General features: G+C 35.2%; 1 protein-coding gene across 1 annotated transcript; it reads right to left on the bottom strand.

Moving 5' to 3' along the window:
* Window positions 1-2,547: 2,547 nt before the first annotated feature.
* On the bottom strand, window positions 2,548-6,987 carry LOC136210572 (monocopper oxidase-like protein SKU5). Its single transcript, XM_066001897.1, has 9 exons — window positions 6,542-6,987; window positions 6,173-6,282; window positions 5,726-5,996; window positions 5,492-5,630; window positions 4,180-4,546; window positions 3,691-4,056; window positions 3,520-3,598; window positions 2,991-3,190; window positions 2,548-2,899 (listed from the first exon to the last, which is right to left on the bottom strand). Exons 1-9 carry the CDS (start codon window positions 6,680-6,682, stop codon window positions 2,797-2,799), a joined length of 1,776 nt encoding a protein of 591 aa, XP_065857969.1. The 5' UTR covers window positions 6,683-6,987; the 3' UTR covers window positions 2,548-2,796.
* Window positions 6,988-24,780: the final 17,793 nt, after the last annotated feature.

Below are 24,780 nucleotides of genomic sequence, written 5' to 3'. Positions count from 1 at the left end.
ATAAAATATCAAATCTGCTTTGCTATGAACATCAAGTATATGATACTTCGGTCAAAAGTATGAAAAAGTTAGTTAATAGTAAACATAATGTTGGAAAGTAGAATTTTTGCCTATACCTCTATCTATGTAGCATTTTCTGTAGGAAAATAAGCTTGGAAAAATGGCTTAGACATGAAAAATAGCCTCCTGAATACTGAAGTTTGGGCTATGAACTATGTTAAAAAATAATAACATGATTAAAGATAAACACAGTCCAACATCAAACACTGTTTGTTATCATGGAGAAAAAAAGAGGTTCCAAATAGAGAGCCCACTCACTTAATCTTTAAAAAAGATCATTACCTTGCATGAAGATTGTTTTGCTCTTTAGAAAAGCAAAAATCATTCCAATGCACTAATCATTTTGATTTTAGTGAATTGAGCTTTTAATTTTATATTTCTAACACATCTAACTCTTACATTTATAATTCATAAATAGACTTTTATTTTGGTCTGAAGACATATAATAAAAGGTGAGACAATTATACATTGAAATGAAAGATGAGGAGTTTTGAATCTATCAAAATCAGAAGGTGAGATGCTTTTTGACAAATAAAAACAAAATGCATGTAGCAAAAATCTTGAGCTCTTAACATGTATATTTGTAAGCAGCTTTTTAGAAAGGAATTCAAACATTTTGTGTTAAAAGAAATCTACAAGATTTCTTAAAAGCTAACTAAACAGAGCAGACCACACCCTCTGCAAACTAAAGCAGCTCAAACAGTATTTATGTCACTGTATAACTACAGTATAAAATTCATATTGCTTTACCATTCTACTTCAACTGCATTGCATGGTTCCTGTAAACTACTCTAAAGCCCCTACACTTTCTTGTTTTTACTAATTCAACTTCTAATCTTTTATTTCTTGTGAATTCTGCTTCTTTATCGTTTATGAACCTACATTTTGAATATTAAATCATTTAGAAACATATATATTGAGTCCTTGATCGTTTATAAACCTATATATTTACGGTTAGGTCAACGACTTAAAGACTTTGGTTGTCAAAACTGTATCGATCAAAGAATCAGAAAAGATAAAGAGTCAAAGGTTAGAGGTTAAATTAAACTTGAATGGACTCAACCTGAGTTCACAAAATCAGGTGAAAATTGATGTTTTTATTCACATTAAATAACATAGTAAAACGTGAAATATCCCACTTGAAGTTGGTAAAACTTGAGTTTGACTCTACTAAAGAAATTTCTTTTTAATCAATCGGACCGATTTGAGCGGTTCTAGCCACGTTTTAAAGATCTTGAAATTTAGTTTCAACCGGATTGAAATAGTTAGTGGTTCTGGTCGAATCGGATTGGTTCGGTCTAATTCTTACAACCTTGAGGTTTATAAATAATCAAAAGCTCATTAAATAAAATGGACAAAATTTAAAAGTAACAGAATGCTTTTATCTCTTTATATATGGGTAAATTACACCTATAGTCTCTCAAATGTAGACTTATTTCATTATGGCCTATTAATTTCAAATTCAACATAAAACTCTTTTCTTTAGGACCTTTTGACTGCGGATCAAGGTGGTGACTCTAGCTAACCTTCCATTGTAGAGCGATATTCTAAATAAATTTAATTTTTAAAATTTTTTATTTTAGAATTATTTAAATATTGTTTGGTTAAGAGAGAAAAATGAATTTTGGAGAGAGAAATTTTGAAAATATTAATTTGGAAAATTGAAAATAGGGTTTTATGAAAATATAGTTATAAACAATTTTAAGTCATTCAACGATCAAAATAGCCATAAAAAAAAAAGTAAATGGCAAAATTGATGAACTTTTATGCTCGGTTTTTGAAATTCAAAAACATAAGAGTAAAGATAAGGTTGAGGAACTATGAGTGTAGTATACTCCTCAATATACGGATAAACTCTTGTTTGATTATCAGGAAAAAAAAAAAATTAATTAGACAAAAAAGGCCCATCTTTATTTTGGGAGAGGAAATTATAAGTTGCCACTTGTTTGATGAATTGGTGAGCAGTGGATGACAGGGCAGCTTACTTTGTTTTATGGGATTGGATTGGACCACCATGTCTAGTAGTATGAATACTCTCAAAATAGGGTCAGATATCACATGGCCAGGCCAGGCCACCCTCCCTTGTGAATATTTTAATAGACAGTATCTAATTCAGATTCTTTTTGGGGTGTTTCTATATTCAAAGAAACCCATCCATGGATTGCAAATACAGCCTTAAATGCAAATATGAAGTAAATGGGGCAGCAGCAGCAGCACTCCCTTCAATGTCTAAATTGGAAAATGGACATGATAACCCCAGCTGGACTTGCTGCATTTAAGCAGACAGTACAACCATTAACCAAGGGACCACATGCATCTTTCTACCATACATTTGTTAAACAACAAGAGGAGCTGGAGCAGCTTCTTCTCATACAGAAATTGACAAAACTTGTATATTAATTAAGCCTTAAAAGAATAGCCATTTTGAATGTATTCTCAGTTTTTGTACCAGTAAATATAGTTGCTCACAACATATAGAACTACATCTGCAGGAAGCTAATTGTATTGAAACTTTGATGAATTGTAATCAGCACATAAATTACAGGTAATAAAAGAATGATTGTCACAATAAATAATTGAACAAGGAACTCATGGATAAGATTCTAGATTACATGTCAAAATCAACGAAAATTCCTATTAACAGGCACTCATAAGTCACAACCACAAACCGCACGAGGAAGCTAGGCTCAAAAAAGCAAGCAAGGACGGTTGCAAGTCATCCGAAAGAAGCAGCAATCAGCGGAAAATAAACAACACAGCATAGGCAATCAGCAGCGGCGTGAAGAATAGCTTCGATCTGTCACTCATGATTGATGCAGCAAAAGAGATATCTTGTGGCCTGACAAGAGAATATGAGTTGAATTAGATTTGAATTTCACACCGTAGAGAAGAGAAAATAAATGAAATATAAGAACAGATAATGGCTATACTTTTGCATTTTGCTGAGAGCACCACAAAAGAGAGTATTGTCTGGCAAAGGCAGCTCGGTTTTGTTGGTGGCTTCTGGATTCACGACTCGGACATATGTTTCTTGGCCAAGATACCATGAATCAAGATTTTCTGTTCTCAGATTCCAGACTCCAACATTGTCAAGAGATACCAAAATTGCTGTCCATGCTCCAGGATAAACCTATCCCCAATTTAGAGACATTATACTAAAGATTAATATAATCAAGATGTATAACTCTTATATCCAAGAAGCAACAAACACATAATCCAGACAAATTTACACTTGTGATCAACTTGCTCATTTACAAGTTTGAAATGCATACACTAACTCCACTAATTCATGCCTAAGCATATTGGTAAAAACAGATATTTTTCCTCGCAAAACACTCACCTATTATATACATGCAAGTCCCTTAAAAGTAGTTGCTATAAAAGAAATGCAATGCATTGAACAAGACTTTCAAAGGAACCAAATCTCGGAACAGAACTCCCACATAACACTCAGCATACCTGAATTGTGGAGCGTGCAATACCATCCCATTTATTATATGTTCCCCTGCTGTTCTCTGTCCATTCACCATAATCCATACTGAAAAGAATTCATTAGAGCACAAGTGATGAATATTTGAAAGCATGATTTCAAAATAAAATTGAAATTTTAAGACAGACATGAATCCTTACCCAACAACAAAAACTGCATATCCACTCATGTGATAACTCTGCATCTTTGTGTCATTGTTCTGCAGAATGACTTCCATAAATCCTCTGTATGTTCCATTAATTACTGAGGTTTCCATTTTCGGTGGCCCTGTAAGTGGCTTAGTAGGGAAATCAAGCTTATATACTCCCTTCACTTTGAAATGATCTGCAAGCCTGATTGGAGTGGAAGGGTTCACAAATGATATTCCACTTAGAGTTGTCCGTTTCTTCCCATCAATTGTCACTGGTGCCTTATTTTTCAACACATAAACTTCAGTGACATTGATCGAGCCATATCTAAACGAACCTTGAGGGTTAGGACGTGCACCACTTGCAGAAACATTCCATCTGCAGAATTTGACCACAAAAAGTCCCAAATGAGGAATACAAACTGAAAATTCTCTAATATTATAACAAGTCCCAAATTCATGAGAAAAATGCAATGCTACTTCAAACAAGATATAAGCCAACCTGATGGATCTTGCCTGGTTCATTGAAAAGGTTTTGTCGAACTCATCGTTTGGTGCCTCGGGTAGAGGACCCTTTGCCTTCCCTTTGGAGTTTGTATAACGCAAGATACCAACACCAGTAACCCTTTTCCATCGTGATTCATTCACGAACCTGGCGCTAGCTATAATGTAGTAATCAGAACTTGCATTCTGATCCATGGTTACCAAGAAAGAATAGGATTGTCCTACATGAATATCTAAGCTAGTATAATTCTGTTGCACTGTGTATGATCCCTCTGATTCTGCTAAAAGCAGGTTGTGATTCTGAATCCTAAAATTCAAACTAGTCGACGTTCCAACATTGTGTACACGAAGGCGGTAGGTTTTCCCTGTTCATCATAGCAACATCAGCATTTAGAACTTTGAACTTGAGCATTAAGAAGTATATCATAAGGATACAAGTATAAAAAAAAAAAAAAGGGCGGCCCGGTCGCATTACGCGTCCCCGCTGAGCGAGGGTCCGGGGAGGGGTCCCACCACAAGGGTGTATTGGGGGCAAGCCTTCCCTTGCCAATTTAATTGGCAAGAGGCCGCTCCTAAGACTCGAACCCGTGACCTCTGGTCACACGGCAACAACGTTTTACCGTTGCGCCAAGGCTCGCCCTCTTCATAAGGATACAAGTATAACGAAAAGAAATGAAGTTTCTATGAAACATGAAATTGGCAACTCATGAGATCAAGTTAATGAATTAATAGCAGATTATAATGATCATTCTTCACTAGTAAGTGGAAACCTGTATAACTACTTCATTCCAAAATAGTCTTTTCCTTCAACAAGTCAAAATTTAATGACAACCAGCAACACATTGTAGCTTTCAACTTTTACAATGTTTTCATATACAGCCACAAAGGGTGCACAATCTATATAAGTGATCTCGCTCCACTCCATATGCAAAGATACTCTTTCTATTCGAGATTGCGCTTGCAACTTAGTGAATAAAACCGGAAAGTTAATGTCCCTAGGCACTCAATAAAAGATATTAACAATCATGAAACACGAAGAGAAAAAGGAAGTATATCAATCTTTCTAACTACCATTTCGGTATTTGTTTCAATGAGCCAATATTACACTATACAACCAACATGGTACTAAGCGGCTAACAGGAGATACGTGTAGATAGAAGATCAAAACCTATCAGCATTTACATGGCTGGAAAGCAAAAAAACTTTGACTTGTTAAAATGGCAGAAACGAATTCCAGATACTAAAACATGATACATGACATATGCTCCAACTCCATAAATAAGGGGGGTTATGTGCAATTATAATCTCACCTGGGTGAACTTCAATAGTTTCATAGTCAAAGACATCAGGAACAAGTGTAGTGTTATACTGGTAAGGTCCTTTGCCATTAATAAGAACTCCATCTGGCATCCCAAGTTCCTTCCCTGCATCAAGGGCCTTCCTCAAAGCCTAGATTCCAAAAACAAGCCAACACCAAACAACTTAATTTCCAACTTATACCAGAAATCCAAACAAAACATTCAGCATTTTTCATAAGTACTAACCGTGTGGTTTCTTTTGAACCAATCTCCAATCAGAACTACAATGTCTCCATGGGGAGTATCAAAAGGAATTGGAATAACAGCCCTGTTGTTTATAATAAAGCTCCCATATCCCCCTGAAGCTCTCTGCATATGAAGAGAGGGGAAGTAAAAGAAACTCCCAATCTGATCCTTGACCTGAAACTGGTAAGTCCAGTTCCACTTAGGGGGAATTGGACAGTTAGTGCCCAGAACTCCATCTTGCCATGAACTTCTTCTTTGTTGAATTCCAGACCTATGAGATAATTAAGTCCAAATAGATGAAATAAGTACATAGCAACATCAATTCTTCTCTGAATCAACACATAATTTAACAAAAAGGGGACAAATTTATACCCCAAACTAGGGACATATCTGCACACTTTAACTACAAATTGACACAAAAACTTGCAATAAAGCCAAGAATCCTACCAGTGCATCAGGAGATTCTCATCCAATTTGTTTCTAACATTGACAATGACATTGTCATTAGTGGTCACGTTAATAGTAGGTCCAGGAAACTTGCCGTTTATAGCAATAACCTGCAAAGCAATGCAAATTTATAACCAATCACTAGCAGTTCTATATCACTGCAGTATTTATACAAGCTCAATGTAGTATAGCAGCCAAATCTGGTACATTCACAGCTTAATTGTAAACGCATAGCAGATCTGAAGTTAAAGATTGAAAGTTGAGAGAATATGGAACTAATCCATCCCTTTTTAAATGAAGAATTAAGATTAAAAAGACCAATAATTCCAATAAAAGAAGAGCAAGTACGGAGAGATCTAGAGAACTAACCTGCTGGGGCACACCGAGAGGAGAAGCAGTGATGTAAGACACCTCAAAATTATAAGTTACTACAGGATCTGCAGCGGAGCACAACTTCATAAGCAAGAAAATGTAGATAGGAAACAAGCCAAAGAACTTACTCCAAGCCATTACTTTTTGAACTCTTTTCAGAGTGATTCAGTACAAGCCAAAAAAAGAAATTGAACCCACAATTGCTAAAGTTAATGGTTGTGTTTTACATTATCAGATAGAGAGAAATGAAAGAGGAAGAAGGAGAAGACAGCAAGCAGAAGCTCTGAGAAAGGGAAAAAATGAGAACTTGGTATATTTTAGCACTTTCCAGAGGGGAAGTTGGAGGAAAACGGCTATATTTCACTTTAGTAAGGAATGGAGAGGTTGTTGTTTTTCGGGTCAAGCTGTGTATAGTTGTAAAAGAGACCAAATTGGAGGTAATGGTAGTGTCTTTGTTTGAAAAATTAAATAAATAAGGCTTTCATGAAAAGAAAAGAAAAAAGAGCCTTTTATATTTACAATTTGTATATCACAAGTCATCTCTAACTTATGTATACTATTTTTAGAGTAACACTTGTCTAAATTTTTTTCCTTTTTAAAAAAATTTATTATTAATATTTTATTTTTGCCATATTTTCACATATCATTCATGTTCTTTCTATTATTTATATTATTTCTATTACTTAATAAAATATAAGAAAATTTAATTTTTACCATGAGTTGTTAAATTTGAAATAGAAATTATATGGAGTTGTCGGTTCATAGAAGATGAGTTCCACCACCTACGGACTATGTCAAACTTAACGTTGATGGTTCTGTTTTATGGGGTCTGAACTGTGGTGGCTTTGGTTTTGTCACCCGCGATTCCATTGGATCCTTTTGGCAGCAGGTAACGGGGTTCTGCAATGTCAGATGACTCCATTGAATTCTTTTGGCAGCAGGTCACGGGATTCTGCAATGTCAGTTAGATCTCTTTTTAGTCGAGACGTTTTTGTATCGTGAAGCTCTGGGTTGGTTAAAGAATAAAGGATAGCATAATGTTATATTTGAATTAGATTCTCAATTACTAGTATATGTTCTGCATCGAGAAACTAATTGCAATTCGGTTCTTGATTTTATAATAGGTAATTGTAAATCGTTAATGAAGAATGTATTGAATTGTTCCGTTGATTTTGTTCACAGATCAGTGAATCTTACAATCCATACAATTGCTTGTGCAGCAACTTCTGTATCTGGTTGAAGAACTTTGATGGTTTTGTATACGATTTCTGGTTGATTTATAAAATCTCTCTGATGAGTATACTTAATTAATTGAAATTAAAATATTAACAACTCTGTGTAAAATTTTTAAAAAAAAAAAATTGTCGGTCACCAGTCATAATTCAAGTAAACGTGAGAGATAAATAGAGCCATATTTTAGAGGGGCAAGCAAGTAGAGGGTGACAGCCAATAGCCAGTTCACATTTGAGAATATAAACAAAGAAAAATGTATAGGGTGTAGTATATTATTTGTTTTTGTTGACTATTGTTGCCACGTCACAAAATGAAGACTCCAACGTTCGGATCGGATAATTTCTAATTCCAGCCCACAAACGTAAATGTCCCAATTTATGGACCTCTTTTTTGGGTATATGGGACTTTCTCTCTCTACACTGTTAATTCAACCGAAACAATACTTGTAACATTAATTTATGTTTGATTTTCTTTTTGCAAGATTTCTAATTGAATTCTTTTCTCCAAAAAGGATTTCTAATTAAATTCTTCATTCAACCAAACATGTATCATAGGTTAATTTATGCACATAAAATTAATCAGATTTAGTGGCGGGGTGGGAAGGGTCAGCTGACCCTCCGATCCCACCAAAAAATCCCAAGAAACGAGGGCCGTAAAATGCCTTTTCCATCTAGCAGCCCTTCCCTTTACAAGCTTTTTCTCTCTTTTTCGGAAAATTTTAGAATATTCTCGGAGTGATACTTCCTATCAATCAATTCACGTCACATATATACATTTTTTCTATTACAGCAATCATCTTCCGTGTAATGGTAAGCAAAACAATTTTCATTAGCCGAGTATATTACTCCCGAAATACTATAAAATTTCTCCTCTTTTTCTTTCTTATTCGAACCAAGAAAGAAAAAGAGAGAAAGAAGGGAAGGCTTCAAAAAAGTAAAATTTTTATTCTGGCGTGTCGTGTAAATGAGGTGTCAAGCTTGAGCGGTTAGTCCTTGGTCTGGTTGCTGGCTCATTGCAGCGTCCCGGTGTCCTGAATCCCCAAATCGTGCTTAGGTGTCGCTACTGATTTTTTATTCCGCATATCGTGTGGCTTCTTTTACGCACTCATTATTCATCATTTTAATGTCTCACACGGCATGTGAATTAATTATTTTATGGGCAGAGACCCTTCTTCGCCTCCACACGCCGTGTGGGGCGTTTTGCGATATCTTGTTGGCATGTCTTACAGATTACACGTGTGTGAACTAAATCACACGTCATCTTTTACTATTTTTTGAACTTTATTTTAAGTTTACCCTATGCTTTTATAATTTTTATTTACATAAAATTAAAAATAAAATTTTTTATTTTATGGACCAACAATGTAAAAACCTTAATTCAAACTGTAAAAAAAAAATATTTTTTTATAATTTTAAATACAAATGAAATTAATAACGTCTTTTTAATAGAATTACATCTTCACTGATACTTTTCGCCATGTTTTTACACTGGGTATTGAGCCCGTGAATTTGTTTTAAAAGTTTGATTTACCCCTAAATTTACAAAGTGTCTCGTTAGCCCATCAACTTGCTTAAAATAACTTATTGATCACTTGAATTTGCTTAAATTACCTATTGGCCTCTGAACTTACTTATAGTGATCTATTAATCTTCTGTATTTGGTTAGAGTGATGTACATTTTAACTTGGCTAAATCTGTAACAAAAAAAAATCAAAATTTAAAAAATAAAAGTATAGTTCATGATTCTAAATCGTTAAAACAAATTAACTTTTCTACTTTTAAGATAATCAGAGCGTTTTTCTAGATTTATGGATTTAATTATAATACTTTAAGAAAGTTTAGGTGGCTAATATATCACTATATAAGTTTAAACGACCGACTTTTTTTTTTTTATAGAGAAATGGAGTGCGCAAGTGATGTATTAAGCCTTTTACATTTTAAAGTCTATTTTGTTTATACGTCTACATCTACATCCTATAAAAAGACGTATGTATTTCCAAATTCTATATCCAAAATGTGTTATTTGTCTGATTTTGATATTTAAAGGTCCTGAGTATTTTAGATCTTCTGCTCTGAGCATATATTGATTGATGAATGTTATTTTATGAAAGCTAGTTGCATTTATTCTGGTTTGAGATGATTTTTTGACGAAGTTTGGGATGGACTCTTCATTGAGAGCCATATGCATACCAATGCCATGATGGACAATCATATGTCTCATGTTTTTCAGAGAAAATTTGTCCTTTATGGATTACAAATGCTAAATTGGTAATATTATGTACTAACCCTCAGTTAGAAATGCTAAATTGGTAATTATTATGCACTAACCCTCGGTAAAGCTGATTTTCTAAATTTGTTCATTTTGGCCACTTTACTCACAATCTAAAATTACTTCGCACAACTTTTTTTTTTAATGCTCCAATAAAGAGCAACTCTAAAAGTTATTATTATAATCCCACAAATTATTGTATAATAGAATATTTTAATGTTTAATTGTATTTTTTTTATTAAAAAAGAAAGCAAGAGTGTCAAATGGGTGTTAAAAAATGGAATTATTGCTATAAAATAAGCAAACAATAACTGCCTCTCTAATGCAAGGTACTCTTTCAAACGCCTTTCACCTCACCAAGCATTTTTCCAATCACTGCTCATTGGAGATGCTCTTAGCCACTCCAGCTCCTTGAAAGTGATATAAAGCACCGGTTATTTTCCTCTACCGGAGAAGATGGTGACCCATGAGAGCCACTCGCATTTTTGTTGATTTTCCGTATTCAATGTGACTTTTTCTTTTATAAAAATGTGCAACGTGGTCTTTCAGGATGATATTTCAAAGTTTATACGAGTTTAGAGAAGTTATTGTTAAATATGCTCTAAGAATGGATAAAAAAAATTGAAGGGAAAAGCCACATTGCATGGGAAGTTATCCGAAATGCGAGTAGTCAAAATCTTCTCTAGTTGAGGAAAAAAAATAAGGGACGAGTTTGTCATGGAACCATTAAACCAAAAGCTCAAACTGATAGTTAAGACTCAATCATAGATTTTGTATTAACCTCTCTATCAGCATTATATCACTTTCATGGAGTTGGAATAGCTAATGGATTGTCCTTTAAGTCGGAGAGTAAAGTTGCCAAAATTGACAACTTTAGGAAGCTTCGAATGGTTCACGCCTAAAATTTTATTTTCTTGATTCATTTTATGTTTTTATTTATGTTAGGTATGAGTCACCTAATTAAAGAATATAATAGCTGCACATGGGTTCCTAATAACTAAATAAATTTGATCATCATCGTTATATTTAAGCTTATTAAAATTTTAGGATAGATACACAAAACATATCAAGATTTAGATTTAATAGGCCTAGTTCTAATCCTGAATAACCAAATCTATTTGGTCAGTATTCATGTTGACACAGCTATTAAAGAACATATACAAATTGTATATACTCATTTTTATCTGGAAATTTTTAACATTTTTAATTTTTATGATGCCCGAACAAATTGTAAAAAATTTCACTTTTAAACAAAATGCACTTCATTTTTATAAACTCAGAACGGTTTATTAAGTGGAAAGATGTCTTTTTCTGAAATTAGTTCATAATCCTAATAAATTTTATATTCGGAAAACGAACAATTAGGATTGAAAGGTGTGAATTTGACTTAATAAAAAAAATTCTCCAAAAGTATGTTTTATTTCCAAAAAAAAATGTTGAGCGCGATCGAATTTGAATTACCATTTATTAGCGAATTTGATTATTGATTAATTAATAAATCTCGTCTTATCATTCGTTTTAAATTACAAATTATATATAGCTAGGTTCACAAAATGTAAACGCTAAAATTAAAGCGTTTATTTTGATTGAGACGTTTTCTTTGCGATTTACAAATTGAAATATAACGTATTGCTAAAAAAAGATGATATACGAGAAAGGACGGGTAAGAGAATTGAAACTTGCGAATATACGAATAATAAAATAAAAATGGAAAAATTTATTAATAATTAATTAATTTAGTATTACATTTTTTACAAGAAATCCTATCTACCTCTATTTTTCATCCTATTTGTATGAAATTTCGGCAGACCCGAAGGCCCGCTCGTTAAACTAGGAGACACTCAAAGGCAACTGTTATACCCCGAGAAGCAAGATCGAGGCCTACATTCGACTTGAAGATATTTTAGAGTGATTGAATTCGATTTATTACATTCCAATTTCGAATTTCAAAGCTCGGGATATCGTTTGTACAAAATTCAAACAAATTCTAAAGTTCGGGATATTATCGTATAAAGTTCAAAGTCTGGGATATTTTCATACGAAGTTCAAATTCCAAAGTCCGGAATATTATTTGTACAAATCCGATGAAAGTCTATTCGGGTTCAAAAATTATTCGAGACTACAGTCTAGTCACAAAACAGACCCAACAGCACAAAACAGGCCCAACAACATAAAACAAACCCAAATAGGAGGCCCGCAAGGAAAAAAATAGTCACGGAGTGAAAAGAAAAGAAAAGAGAACAAATGAATTATATTTGTAAAAATACTGAAGTTGTACTAGATATTAAGAAGAGGCAACAATGGCTTTGCAATCAATTCCTGCTCCACTAAATGTAGCATTTGGGAATGGCAACGGATAGAGTATCCGCGGGTAGTATCAATTTCAAACTCTTATCCGTTTATTTTTTAATTATCCGTACTCGTCAATTACTCTAACGGGTATATGTTTTGTATCTCATACCCGTCTCATTTAATTTACGGGTACCCATGAGTACCCTTACCCATTAAGAATCAATAAATAAAACAAAAAATATTAAAATTTTAACAAAGTATATATTTAATAAATCATTTATCTAAAAATTAAACAAATTGAACATTAATCAATAAAAAATAAAGTAGCTTAGTAGTATCCCTTAACGGTTGAAGAACAAAAGGTAGGTATTCAAATCTCACATCTTACATCTAAAACACAATAATATTTTTGTAATATATAAAAGAATTATGACGGGTAATAGGTACCGGATACCTGAGGGTATTTCATACCCGTCTCATTACCCTAATGGGTAATAGTTTTGATCTCATACCCTTTTATACAGGATACGGATAGTCCTATTAAAATCGAATAGTGTCAGATACCCGCGAATAGAGTAACCGTTACCATCCCTAAAAGCATTCATTATAGAAACAAAAACATTCTCTGTTTATCATCTTTGTATGTGCTTTCGTTGTTCGTTTTTGCTCATAATAATATTTATCCTCCTAATTTGTGCTTATCATCCAAAGCGACACCAGTCACAACAACCCTTTACTCAAAAACACATTCCTAAGAAAAAAAGGCTGTTTAATTTATTAGGAATAAAATAAAATAAAAGTATGAGATACGAAATAATTATTATTACAGGTGGTTGTGTAGATGATTTTTGTTTCACATGTTAATGGTCGTAATATTTTCTATATTATTATGTCATGCCAATGCCAACTCAATCCTGCGTAGCTTCATTTAATTTCATTATTTATCATTTTTATTAGGGTAAACTTCAAATAAAACTCTTATGGTTTCACTAATTTTCAATTAAAGGACTGTGGTTTACTTTTTGTCAAAACGATGATTGAAGTTTTCAATTTTAGCAAAATAAGGACTTTTTCGATTGATACTATTAAAATCACCCTTGACGATTGACATATTTTAAGAACTACTAATATTCTAAACAACTTTAATTCTTCAACTTTTTTATTTTGAGATTGTTTAGATGATGTTTGGTAAAGAGAGAGAAAGTTAATGCTTAGAGAGAGAAAGTTCTAAAAAAATAATTTTCGAAAATCGAAAATGTAGTTCCATAAAAAAATATGACATTGAACAACTTTAATTCTTGAAAATTTTCATTTTCAAGTCGTTAAATATGATTTTAATAGCATTAATCCAAGTGCGAAACCTCAATCCTCGTTTTGACAAAAAGTAAAGCACAGTCCTTTATCTAAAAATTAGTGAAACCACGGGGGTTTTATTTGAAATTTATCCTTTTTATTATTTATATGCCTGAAATTATTTTATATATGTTTCCCCATCTTCATGACTTGGGTTATCCCTTCATCCTTTTCATAATATATATAGTGGCGGATTTTAAAAAAAAAAAAAAATTGACAGTAACATTCTTAATTACTCAATTTTTTTATAAAATGTTTAAAATCGCTAATTAGGTTGTTAAGGTATGCTAAAACTGTCTCTTTCAAAAAAAAGGTATGCTAAAACTGTCAATGGGATCTTTTTATAATTGAAATAAAATTTAGTTTGATTATTTTATATTTTCAATTCAAAGTGAATCAGTATTTTATAAATTTTAAATTTCGGTATTAGTAAAAAATTTCGTTTAAACTGAATAAAAAATTAACATTATAACAAAATATTTTTTATATGTGTCCATATAATATTTTTTCGATTAGGTTTTAACTGATTTTTTTATTATTAAAAGTGAACTTATAACTGAGACTACTGAAAATACTTCTCATTCCATTCCACAATAAATGTCTTTTTAGAGATTTTTTTGTTTCATAATACATGTTGTTTTGATTCCATCTATGCACATTAATTATTTTTTTACTAAATATACTCCTATTTAAATTGCCTTTTATTTTGAGAATGGATAAAAATTAATTAGTGGATGTAATTGATATAAGGATAACAAAGTCTTTTGATTAAAATTAATTATTTTTTAATTCTTATACTTTAACCTTAAAAGGTATCTATTGTGTCAGTAGTGTTCACATGGACCCTAATGACCACGGTCAATTTGGTCATTCACCATTAGATGTAGGCTGATTAAAATCCAAAGGTGGAGATTCAAAGTATCCCAAGGCTTAAATTTAATCATCCTACATCTAACGGTGAATGATCAAATTCACATGGTCATCAGGGTTCATGTGAAAAATACTATCTATTGTGGAACAGAGAGAGTATAAAATACTAATCAAAACCATTTGAAAATATAAATCAATATAACCAATAATTGAAACTTAAAATATCATATAAACCAACCGGATAAATATATTTAAAAAAAACAAATCAAATTTAATTAATAGTTTCTGAAAGTAATTATGCATAATTGTATTATTGATTTTATAGGAATATATAAGAGGTACAAACCATATCAAGAGAGACAATTTAGGCTATAAATTAGGAGATAAATTAGGAAAGTCTAATCTAAAATATTGACTATTTAGGCTAGAACTTAGGAGAGTCTAATCTAGAATATTAACTATTTACGCTATAAATTAGGAGATAAATTAGGAGAGTCTAATTTAGAATATTCAAAGAATATCTTGACTATCAATTACAAGAATGTATTTACATTAGCTAACACACCACTGCAGTCGAAACGGGAGGTTCTCGGATGTTGAGACGGTCCCTAAAATCACCAAAGAGCATACACTTAAGACCTTTGGTGAAGATATCTGCTATTTGGTAGCGGGATGGGACATGAAAAACTAAAACTTGACCACGGGCTACCTTTTCTCGACAAAATATATATCAATTCTATATGCTTTGTGTGTTGATATTGGACCAGGTTGTCGGATAAATAAATAGCACTTACAGTGTCACAATAGACTAATGTAGCCTTCATAATAGGGCGGTGAAATTCAAGAAGAAGATTACGAAGCCAACATGATTTAGAGAGAATGTTGGCCACTCCTCTATATTCAATTTCGACATTTGAGCGGGAGAGAGTGGGTTGTCGCTTAGAATAGCATGAGATCAAGTTGTCCCCTAAAAATACACAATAACCGAATGCGGGGCGATGAGTTTATGGGCATCCTCTCCAATCCGCATCAGTATAAGAATCAAGGCTGAAAACATTAGATTTGTAAAGATGTAAACCGAAATCAATAGTACCATTAATGTAACGCATAATGCATTTAAGAGCATCCATGTGATCATCTTTGGATCATGCATATGAAAGAGTTGATGCCTTTGATCCACTACTACCCGGCTGGAAACCAATAATTTCTCACTACGTGAACATCATGGGTATCCTCGTACTCCCCATCATCTTCATCCTTAATAGGTTCACAACAAATGTCATCATCCTCCTCATATTTCTCAACCACATTTGCACTCTTTCTCTTTGGGCACTCATTATAATGGTGTCTCGGCTCGTTGCATCTAAAGAATTTGAAAGGAACCGGTTTAGCATATGGATTGTTACCCTTAGGAGGTGGTGGTGCCCCCTATAAGGCCTAACATCCCCAACCGGTGCTTTACTCGTTATAGGATCCTTGGTTTTGCTTGTACTTGCCACACTCTTCCCTTTATCATTCATTGGAAGACCCTTCCACCATACGAACCATCACTTCCGAATCTTCTATAGTCGTCTCGTGCCCTTACACTCAATTGGGATTCGGCCTTCAAAGCAACATTACAAGTGTCTTCTGAAGCTTGAACTCAAAGGAATTAAAAGTAAATCAACAAAGAATTTCTTCTGAAGCTTGGACTTGAAGGAGTTAATCCCCAAAAGTAAGAACCTTGCTCCAATGGAGGCTTTGAATATTTGATTTCATAAAGAATGTTCATCTTTACAACAAAAAGGCTTAAATACCTCTCCCCAAATAAATGTAAAATCTAAACACCCTAACTAGGGTTACAATTAACAAAGAGAAAGATAAGGGTATGATGAGAATAGGTGGCTAAATGACATTTAGGATAAGACCTAAGTGGCAAGACAATAAATAAGGTAATGACTTAAATAATAAATAAGATGATGACAAAATTCTGGCAGCTCTTGTCCCCTAGCCCAACTTGCCAAGTAAGTCACCTCCACACAACATGTGGGTGTGTGACACGTCATGTGGCCTTGAATGTTTGACCTCCCAGCTTGCCGAGGCTTAAGTCCAAATCTCTCATTCACAAGTTCACACGACGTGTGAGAATAGACACACGTCGTGTGAATTACAATCTGAGTTCTATGAGCTTTTCAAGCATCCCACACGCCTTATGTCCCTAGTGACACATCGTGTGGATTGTTTACTGTCAATTCATTCAGCAGGTCACTTGCTCACACGACGTGTGGCTGATGGTACACATTGTGTGAAACCCTGACCTCTCTTGCTTTAGTCTTTCACTTAAGATGTCGGCATCACATAAAGGAAAAAGTATTGAGAAATATCAATTAAGGTTGGTTTAAATATTGAAGAGCATTAAATCGCTTAAATAATTGATGGAGAATTGACCTAATAAGTTTAATGAGTTTCCAATCCTGTAGTCGGACAAATTATAAAAATAAAACAAAATAAAGAAAAGAGAAATAGCTTTTAGCCTTGATTAACGCATATTCATTCAATGAAGGAGCAACATCCCATTATTATTGCTTATAAAAGGGGAAAAACATCCCATTATTATTATTCCATAATCAATTTCATTCCTCCTCAACATACTTTGCCCTTTTATAGTACAACAAAACAAAATATTATAAATAAAATCTAATAAGATTCGAATACCACCCAAATCTAAACCAATTACATTATTACTCAAAATAAAGCTCTATTAAATATATTATTTTAAGTCCATAAAAATTTATATTATTTTAAGGGATCTAAGGCCCTGTTTGTTTGGAGGAAAATATTCTGCAGGAAAATTTTCCCAATTTTTCAGTGTTTGTTTGGACAGGAAAATAAGTCGAAGGAAAATAAGTGATAAGTCAATGGAAAAGGAATGAAGAAAAAAGAGTAAAACATTTTTCCCAAGACATACGCGTTTAGAGAAAAATGGAAAAAACGTTAAAAAATGTAAAAATACGAAACATGAAAAACATGAATAACGTGAAAACGTTACAAAGCACGAGAATATGAAAAAACCCCTGCAAAAAACATGAAAAAGTGAACAGACACGAAAAACACAAAAACGTAAAAAAAAAACAAGCACTTGAAAAAGCACAAAACATGAACAACGCAGAAAAGTGACAAAACACGAAATATACAAAAACGTGAAAAATACAAAAAAAACACGAAAACATAAAAAAATACGAAAAACACGAAAACGCGACAAATGCTAAAACACCAAAACATGACAATACGTGAAAAACGCGATAAACATGAAAAGACGAAAAATTCAAACAAAACACAAAAACGTGAAAAATATGAAAAACATGAAAAAACGTGAATAAGATGAAAAAGTAACAAAATGCGAAAAATAAAAAACACGAAAAAAAAGTAAAAGGGAAAACCCAAAAAATCGAAAAACTAAACGTGAAAACAAGAAAAAATGCAAAAAAAAAAACACAATAACGTTAATAACATGAGAAAACGTACAATTTATAGTAATAGATTTGAGGGTAATGTTATCTTTTGAATGAAAAATTATATATTTTATTCTATCTTATTCCACAAACCAAATATAGGAATAGTTATTCCTAAGGAATATTCCATTATTTGCTATTTTATTCCTTTGGAATAGCAATTCTATTCTATTCCATTCCATTCCGTGAATCAAACGACACCTTACAGTTTATGTGTGTTTTTTGTGCTTAATTTGTAGTTAATACATGTGAATCTCTTTTTTGTGTTTTATATATTGAAAATAATAAAATACAGAAAATCTATATTTAATGGTTGGAAAATATTTTCTAGTGTTGTAGCCAAACATCAGAAAATATTTTCCAGTGTTGTTACCAAATACAGGAAAATATTTTATTTTCCTACACAATATTTTCCCTGCATAAAATTTTCTAGAACACAATATTTTCCCCGAAACAAACAGGGCGTAAATCATCCACCATTCCCTAAGCCTAAAACAAAACAAAAAGGAAATAAGACATGGTACACTAATTCTTAAAATATTAAAAAATATTCTTAAAATTTCAAATTTTCCATAACAATTAACACAAAAATAAGTAAAAATTGTAACAAATGAGAATAATTGAGTTAGTAGATTTCTAATTTTAAAAATAGAAATTTCTGAATTTGAATTATTCTCTTATAAAAAAATTATTAATGTAAGAGATCATAAATATCGACTGGCAAAAAAAAATTAAAAACAAACAATTCTCACTTATAACATCTCAACAAAATTGAAAAATAATGCATTAAAGAAAACAAAAGAGACTTTATATTATCATCGGAGCAATACATCCAATCTATTGATATTAAGAATCAAATGTGGACAAGCGATTTTTTTATATGGTTGTCAAAATCGAATCGGTAAGAGAACTGGTAAAAACAAAGAATTAAGGGTAGATATTAAACATGATTTGAACAAGAACAATGATTTAAAAAAACCTGTAAAAATAAATAATAAAAGTATTATTAAGATTGAACATATAGATATTCATGTGTATTCTTGAGGGTTCAAATACCTTACCTTCATTTTCAAAATGAAATAGACAAAAGCCCTAGTGGTCCCAAGTGCTACCCCCTAGCTATCTAGGGTGTGTTAGAGACACTGTCGCCGTCTCTGGTCCCGTTGCCGCCGTTCCTGGTCGCTTTCCTTACCGGAGTCCGGTATCGGATTCCTGTGTACTAGAGGTAACTCTTGCTCGACTCTTTTCTCGTCTCTTTTTACAATTCTGTTGTCATGGGAACGAACATTGAAGAGCTGTTGGATAAGGTCAAGCTGAATGAAGGGGAAGAAGATATAATCGAAAATGTTGAGGATACTGTCCAGTCAGATAGATGGTGTGTCACGGGTAGAATCCTCTCGCCAAAGCCATTTAATGTCCATATTCTCACCTCGGCATTAAGAGGACAGTGGCGAACAAATCGGTTTTTGATTGAGGAAGGGGAGGATGGACGATTTGTTTGTGAGTTCAAATCGCGTCGAGATAGAGACCGAATTCTTCGAGAGGGACCCTGGACCTTTGAACGTAATCTGATACTGCTAGTTGGTGTTCATGGGCACGAAAAACCATCTGAAATACCCCTTACTCACTACTCCATGTGGGTAAGAATATACGACCTGCCGATTAACCAACGAAACCAGACAATGGTGCAGGCTATTGGAAACAGAGTCGGAACTGTTATGCAGGTTGTCAACACAGAAACGAAGGCAATTGGAAAGTATGTCAGACTCAGAATTATCATGGATATACAGAAACCACTATTGAGAAAGATCAGAGTGAGGAATAGTAGGGGAGAAGCTGTTTGGGTATTTTTCAAGTACGAAAAACTTCTGAATTACTGTTATTGGTGTGGGATATTAGGGCATACTCATGATGATTGTGAGAGTATCCCGGAGGACATTACGGAAGTAGATGATTGGCCACATGGACCGTCCCTACGGGCCTCTCCCATGAAAATGCAGAGCTCGAACCCGACGGGAGCTCGGGATTCTATTCGAACAGCAAAAACCTCTACTGAGAGTGAGAATAAATCTAAACAACAAGCTGAGTCCAGCTCGATTGGTACATCACAGCCTCGTCGTAAGCTAGAAATGAATACATGAGCTAAAGACTTGAATGTAGAAAAGATTGCCACATCAGGAACCGCTGCTATTGATGCCCGAAAGGAAGCTGCGCCCACATCTGGCTCCCAAACTATGAGAGGGGCGGAAAAAACGCCAGTGAAGCTACATACAGTCAGGATTGACAGGGAGCGACAGAAGAAGGGCCTAGAGACCATAATAAAGGCTGCAGTTTGTGATTAGGGGATGCCAATTAAGAGACGACTGGACGAAGACTTAATAATGCAGGATGTGCAGGACAAGAAGATGAAGTTCACTGACATCTCGGCACATCGAAGGGTGGGGGACTCGGAGGAGCCCCACCCCCAGCCACGAAAACCCTCAGCTGGAACGTTCAAGGTATGGGTAACCCTTGGACGTTCAGAGCCCTCAAAAGATTAATGAGGGAACACAACCCAGACATCCTTTTCCTAATGGAGACTCGGATAGGGAAAGTGGATAAATGCAATCTGAGTCAATGTTTCCCGCTTTTTAATTTTTTTGTTATTAATTCTATTGGAAGAAGTGGTGGATTAATTTTGGGATGGAGGAAGGAGATTGAGCTGGAAATTCGACAGTACTCGCAGCATTGTGTATACTTCTTTGTTTGCCAAAGCAGGGTGATTCGATGGAGAGGAATTGGTATTTATGGTTGGCCTGAGAAACAACGCAAATATCTGACATGGGAGCTCTTGCAACATCTGGGTAAAATGGATCCCTACCCATTACTATGTTTTGGGCACTTCAACGAAATTCTATGGTCGTCTGAAAAGAAGGGTGGCAGATTCAAAGATAACAGAGAGATGGAAGCCTTCCACTCTTGTGTAGCACAGTGCAATTTACAGGATCTAGGGTCTACGGATTCTGGATTCACCTGGTGTAATCGTAGGTCAGGGGAAGAGGCGATCTGGGGGAGGCTTGATAGGTTCTTGGCAGACGAAGCTTGGCTTGCACTTCATACCACAGCAATACTCACCCATCTTCCACGCTACTCTTCGGATCATAATCCGATCTTGCTCGACACCATGAGTGCTCGAAGGCGGCCCAGGGATAAGTCCAAACGGTTCAGGTTTGAACAGAGCTGGCACAAATTTACTAAATGTCGTGATATTATTATAAACGCGTGGAATGAGTCAGAATTCCTAAGATATCAGGTACAGCAGCGAATTGAGGAAGTGGCAGACCAGTTGAAGAACTGGGATAGAGAGGAATTTGGTGGAGTCCAGAGGCAGATCCGTGAACGCTCGCGAGAACTTGAGTAGTTGCAACGAGCTGCTGGCGCAGGTGATAAGCCGAAGGAAGCTCAATTAATGAAAAGACTCTCTGAACTACTGTTGTTTGAAGAACAAAAATGGAAGCAACGTGCGAGGATTGATTGGCTGAATGAAGGAGATAGGAACACGAAATTTTTTCATGCTAAGTGTAACGCACGGAGACGCAATAACTGTCTAAGTAAATTACAGAATGCTTCTGGACATGTGGTGGATGGAATGGATCAGATTGAAGAAGTGGTGACAGCCTACTTTGAAGATTTATTTGCCACTTCGACCCCGGCTGACGGGACTAATTTTGCAGATAAAGTTGAGGCCCGGCTGTCTGTGAATCAAATTAATTCATTGCAGGACTCTTTCACAAGGGAGGAAATACACCAAGCGCTGCACCAAATGCACCCCAACAAGTCGCCAGGCCCTGATGGTATGTCGACGTCTTTCTTTCAAACATATTGGGACATTATGGGCACTGATGTGTGTCAATTTGTGTTAAAAATTCTTGAAACCGGAGACATGCCAAATGATCTTAATCACACACATATTGCTCTCATCCCGAAAGTGAAGAACCCAATTAAGATGCAAGAACTCCGGCCCATTGCCCTGTGTAATGTGCTGTATAAGATTGTCTCCAAAACTATTGCTAATAGGCTGAAGGCGGTGCTGCCTGACATTATCCATGATACTCAATCAGTGTTTGTGGCAAGCAGACAAATCACTAACAATGCTATTATTGCTTTTGAGGTATTTCATAGCATGAAAACGAGGCTAAAAGGGGCCAAAGGTAATTTCGCTCTTAAAATTGATATAAGCAAAGCTTATGACATGATTGAATGGTGCTTTCTGCAGCAAGTCCTTCAACATATGGGTTTCCCTGATCATTTCACCAAGCTTATTATGATGTGTGTTTCCACATTAACTATGTCTTTCTTGATTAACGGGCAGCCCTCGGGAGTTGTGGTGCCAGCTAGAGGACTACGTCAAGGAGATCCTATCTCTCCTTATTTATTCCTTATATGTGCGGAAGCATTATCAGCTAACATCAGACATGCCGTTGCACGACAACACTTACATGGAATCAAAATTACAAGAACAAGCCCGATAATTTCCTATCTATTTTTTGCGGATGATTCTATTGTGTTTGGTACAACGTCGGTAGGTGAAATTGGAGCGATCAAAGAGATTCTTTGTCAATATAAGCATGTGTCGGGTCAGATCATCAACTTCGATAAGTCGGAGATCTTCTTCATTCATGGGGTTCCTGTCCCACATAGGAACGAAATCTGCTCCCTTCTTCAAGTAAGGGAAACCGGAGCCTTTCCAAAATATTTGGGCCTCCCAACAATCATTGGGCAATCAAAAAAACGTGCATTTGGGTATATCAAAGAAAGGATCAGAAAACGATTGCAAGGCTGGGAGGAAAGATTTCTGTCTGTCGGAGGTAAGGAAACACAAATAAAGGCAGTGGTTCAAGCCATCCCTCAGTATATGATGTCATGCTTCTTACTCCCGGAGTCATTCTGTTGTGAAATCCAAGGCCTAATTAGTCAATTCTGGTGGGGGCATACTGGAAAGAGAACTATTCATTGGTTAGCCTGGGAGGCGGTTTGTCAATCTAAGGCGGATGGAGGCCTTGGTTTTCGCTGGCTTCAGTCATTTAATTTGGCTCTGATTGCTAAACAGTGCTGGAGATTCCTTCAATGTCCTGGTTCTTTGTGTGCAAAGCTACTCCAGGCCAAATATTTCCAGCACTCAGATCTTCTCAACGCAACTCTTGGTCCGGCGCCTAGTTTCTTTTGGCGAGGGATTATAAAAGCAAGGGAGATTGTTCAGAAGGGGGAGATATGGAGGGTGGGAAAGGGAAGCCCAGTCCGAATCATGAAGGATAACTGGATCCTGGGTTCGAATTGTCGTCGTCCTGTTCTAATCAAGCGAACCCCTGGTCCTATCTATGTTCATGAGCTAATTGATACTGATAATAACTGCTGGGACCGCGAGATGTTCAGGAAATTACTAAGCTTCGACTCAGCTTCGGAAGGCTTGAGGATGAGCGCTATTGGGGGGCGGATAAACGTGGATTATTCTCAGTGAGGAGTGCATATTATTTAGCAGAACAGATCCACAAAGAGGCGATAGACAAGCCTGAACAATCCAATGGTGATAGTACTTGGTTCCGAGAGGTGTGGCGTCTGCGTCTCCCGGTTAAAATACTCTATTTTTGCTGGAAGTTGGCGAAGGGACTGCTGCCCTATCTGGCAGCGTTACTGCAGCGTGGAATCCCAGTTCAGAATGTATGCAAGGTATGTAATGGCCCTAATGAAACATTAACGCATATCTTTATTGAATGACAGGGGGCTAAAGAGGTGTGGAAGAAGGCTAAACTCTCTATCAAATTGGATAAGGTAAAAGTGGAAAGCATGGAGGCATCGCTTCGAAGATGTTTTGAAGCCCTCCCGAGTGATGAACTGCAACTAGCAATTACGACGTTATGGTGGATGTGGTTCCGGCGAAACAAATTCTGGCACGACAACCATTGGACGAAGACAGATGACCTGCTGCGAAAAACTGAGGATTTCCTCCACGAGCTTAATACCTGTGCAGCTGCTACCAAGTCGTATCGTCTCCAAAATAGTATTTCCAACCAATTAATTCATGGTTCTGCGAAAGTATGGTATCCTCCACCGGCCGGCGTCACAAAAATTAATTGTGATGCCAAATACGGTGCAAATGGCCATACGTGTAGAGCCGGATTAATTGCTAGGAATTCTAATGGTGAGGTTATGGCTTCAGCTGGTGTTCTGCTCGATTATTGTGATTCCGTAGAAGAGGCCGAGCTTCAGGCGGTGCTGGAGGGATTGAAGTTTGCGCGGGATTGTTGTTTCAACAATATCATCATTGAATCAGATGCGCAAACATTGGTTCTTGCTCTCCAGATGAAGATGTTCCCTCAATCCACCCTCCATTTTATGTATGAAGATGTTGCTACCTGGTTCTCCATTTTAGCAGCTCCTCAATTCAATTTGTTGCTAGACAAGGAAACCAAGTGGCTCACTATTTAGCCAAATGGGCTTCAGATCTGCATAACACTATGGTATTCATAGAGGATTGCCCTGCCCCAATTTGGCAATTTATTCATCAAGATGTAACCGATATTATTCATTAATCTATTCTATATTTCTCTAAAAAAACCTATAAAATTAATATTTTTAGTTTTATTTAACATTTTAATATATAAAAATATTAATAATGTCAATAAAAATATATACCAATAATTATAATAATTTTCTTTAATGGAGGGTTAGGGTTTAGTTCTATTTAACCTT

The sequence above is a fragment of the Euphorbia lathyris genome, chromosome 1 (assembly GCF_963576675.1).
Source record: "Euphorbia lathyris chromosome 1, ddEupLath1.1, whole genome shotgun sequence".
NCBI lineage: Eukaryota > Viridiplantae > Streptophyta > Magnoliopsida > Malpighiales > Euphorbiaceae > Euphorbia > Euphorbia lathyris.
The sequence above is the reverse complement of the archived record's forward strand: the minus strand, read 5'-3'. Positions and strand labels throughout refer to the sequence as shown.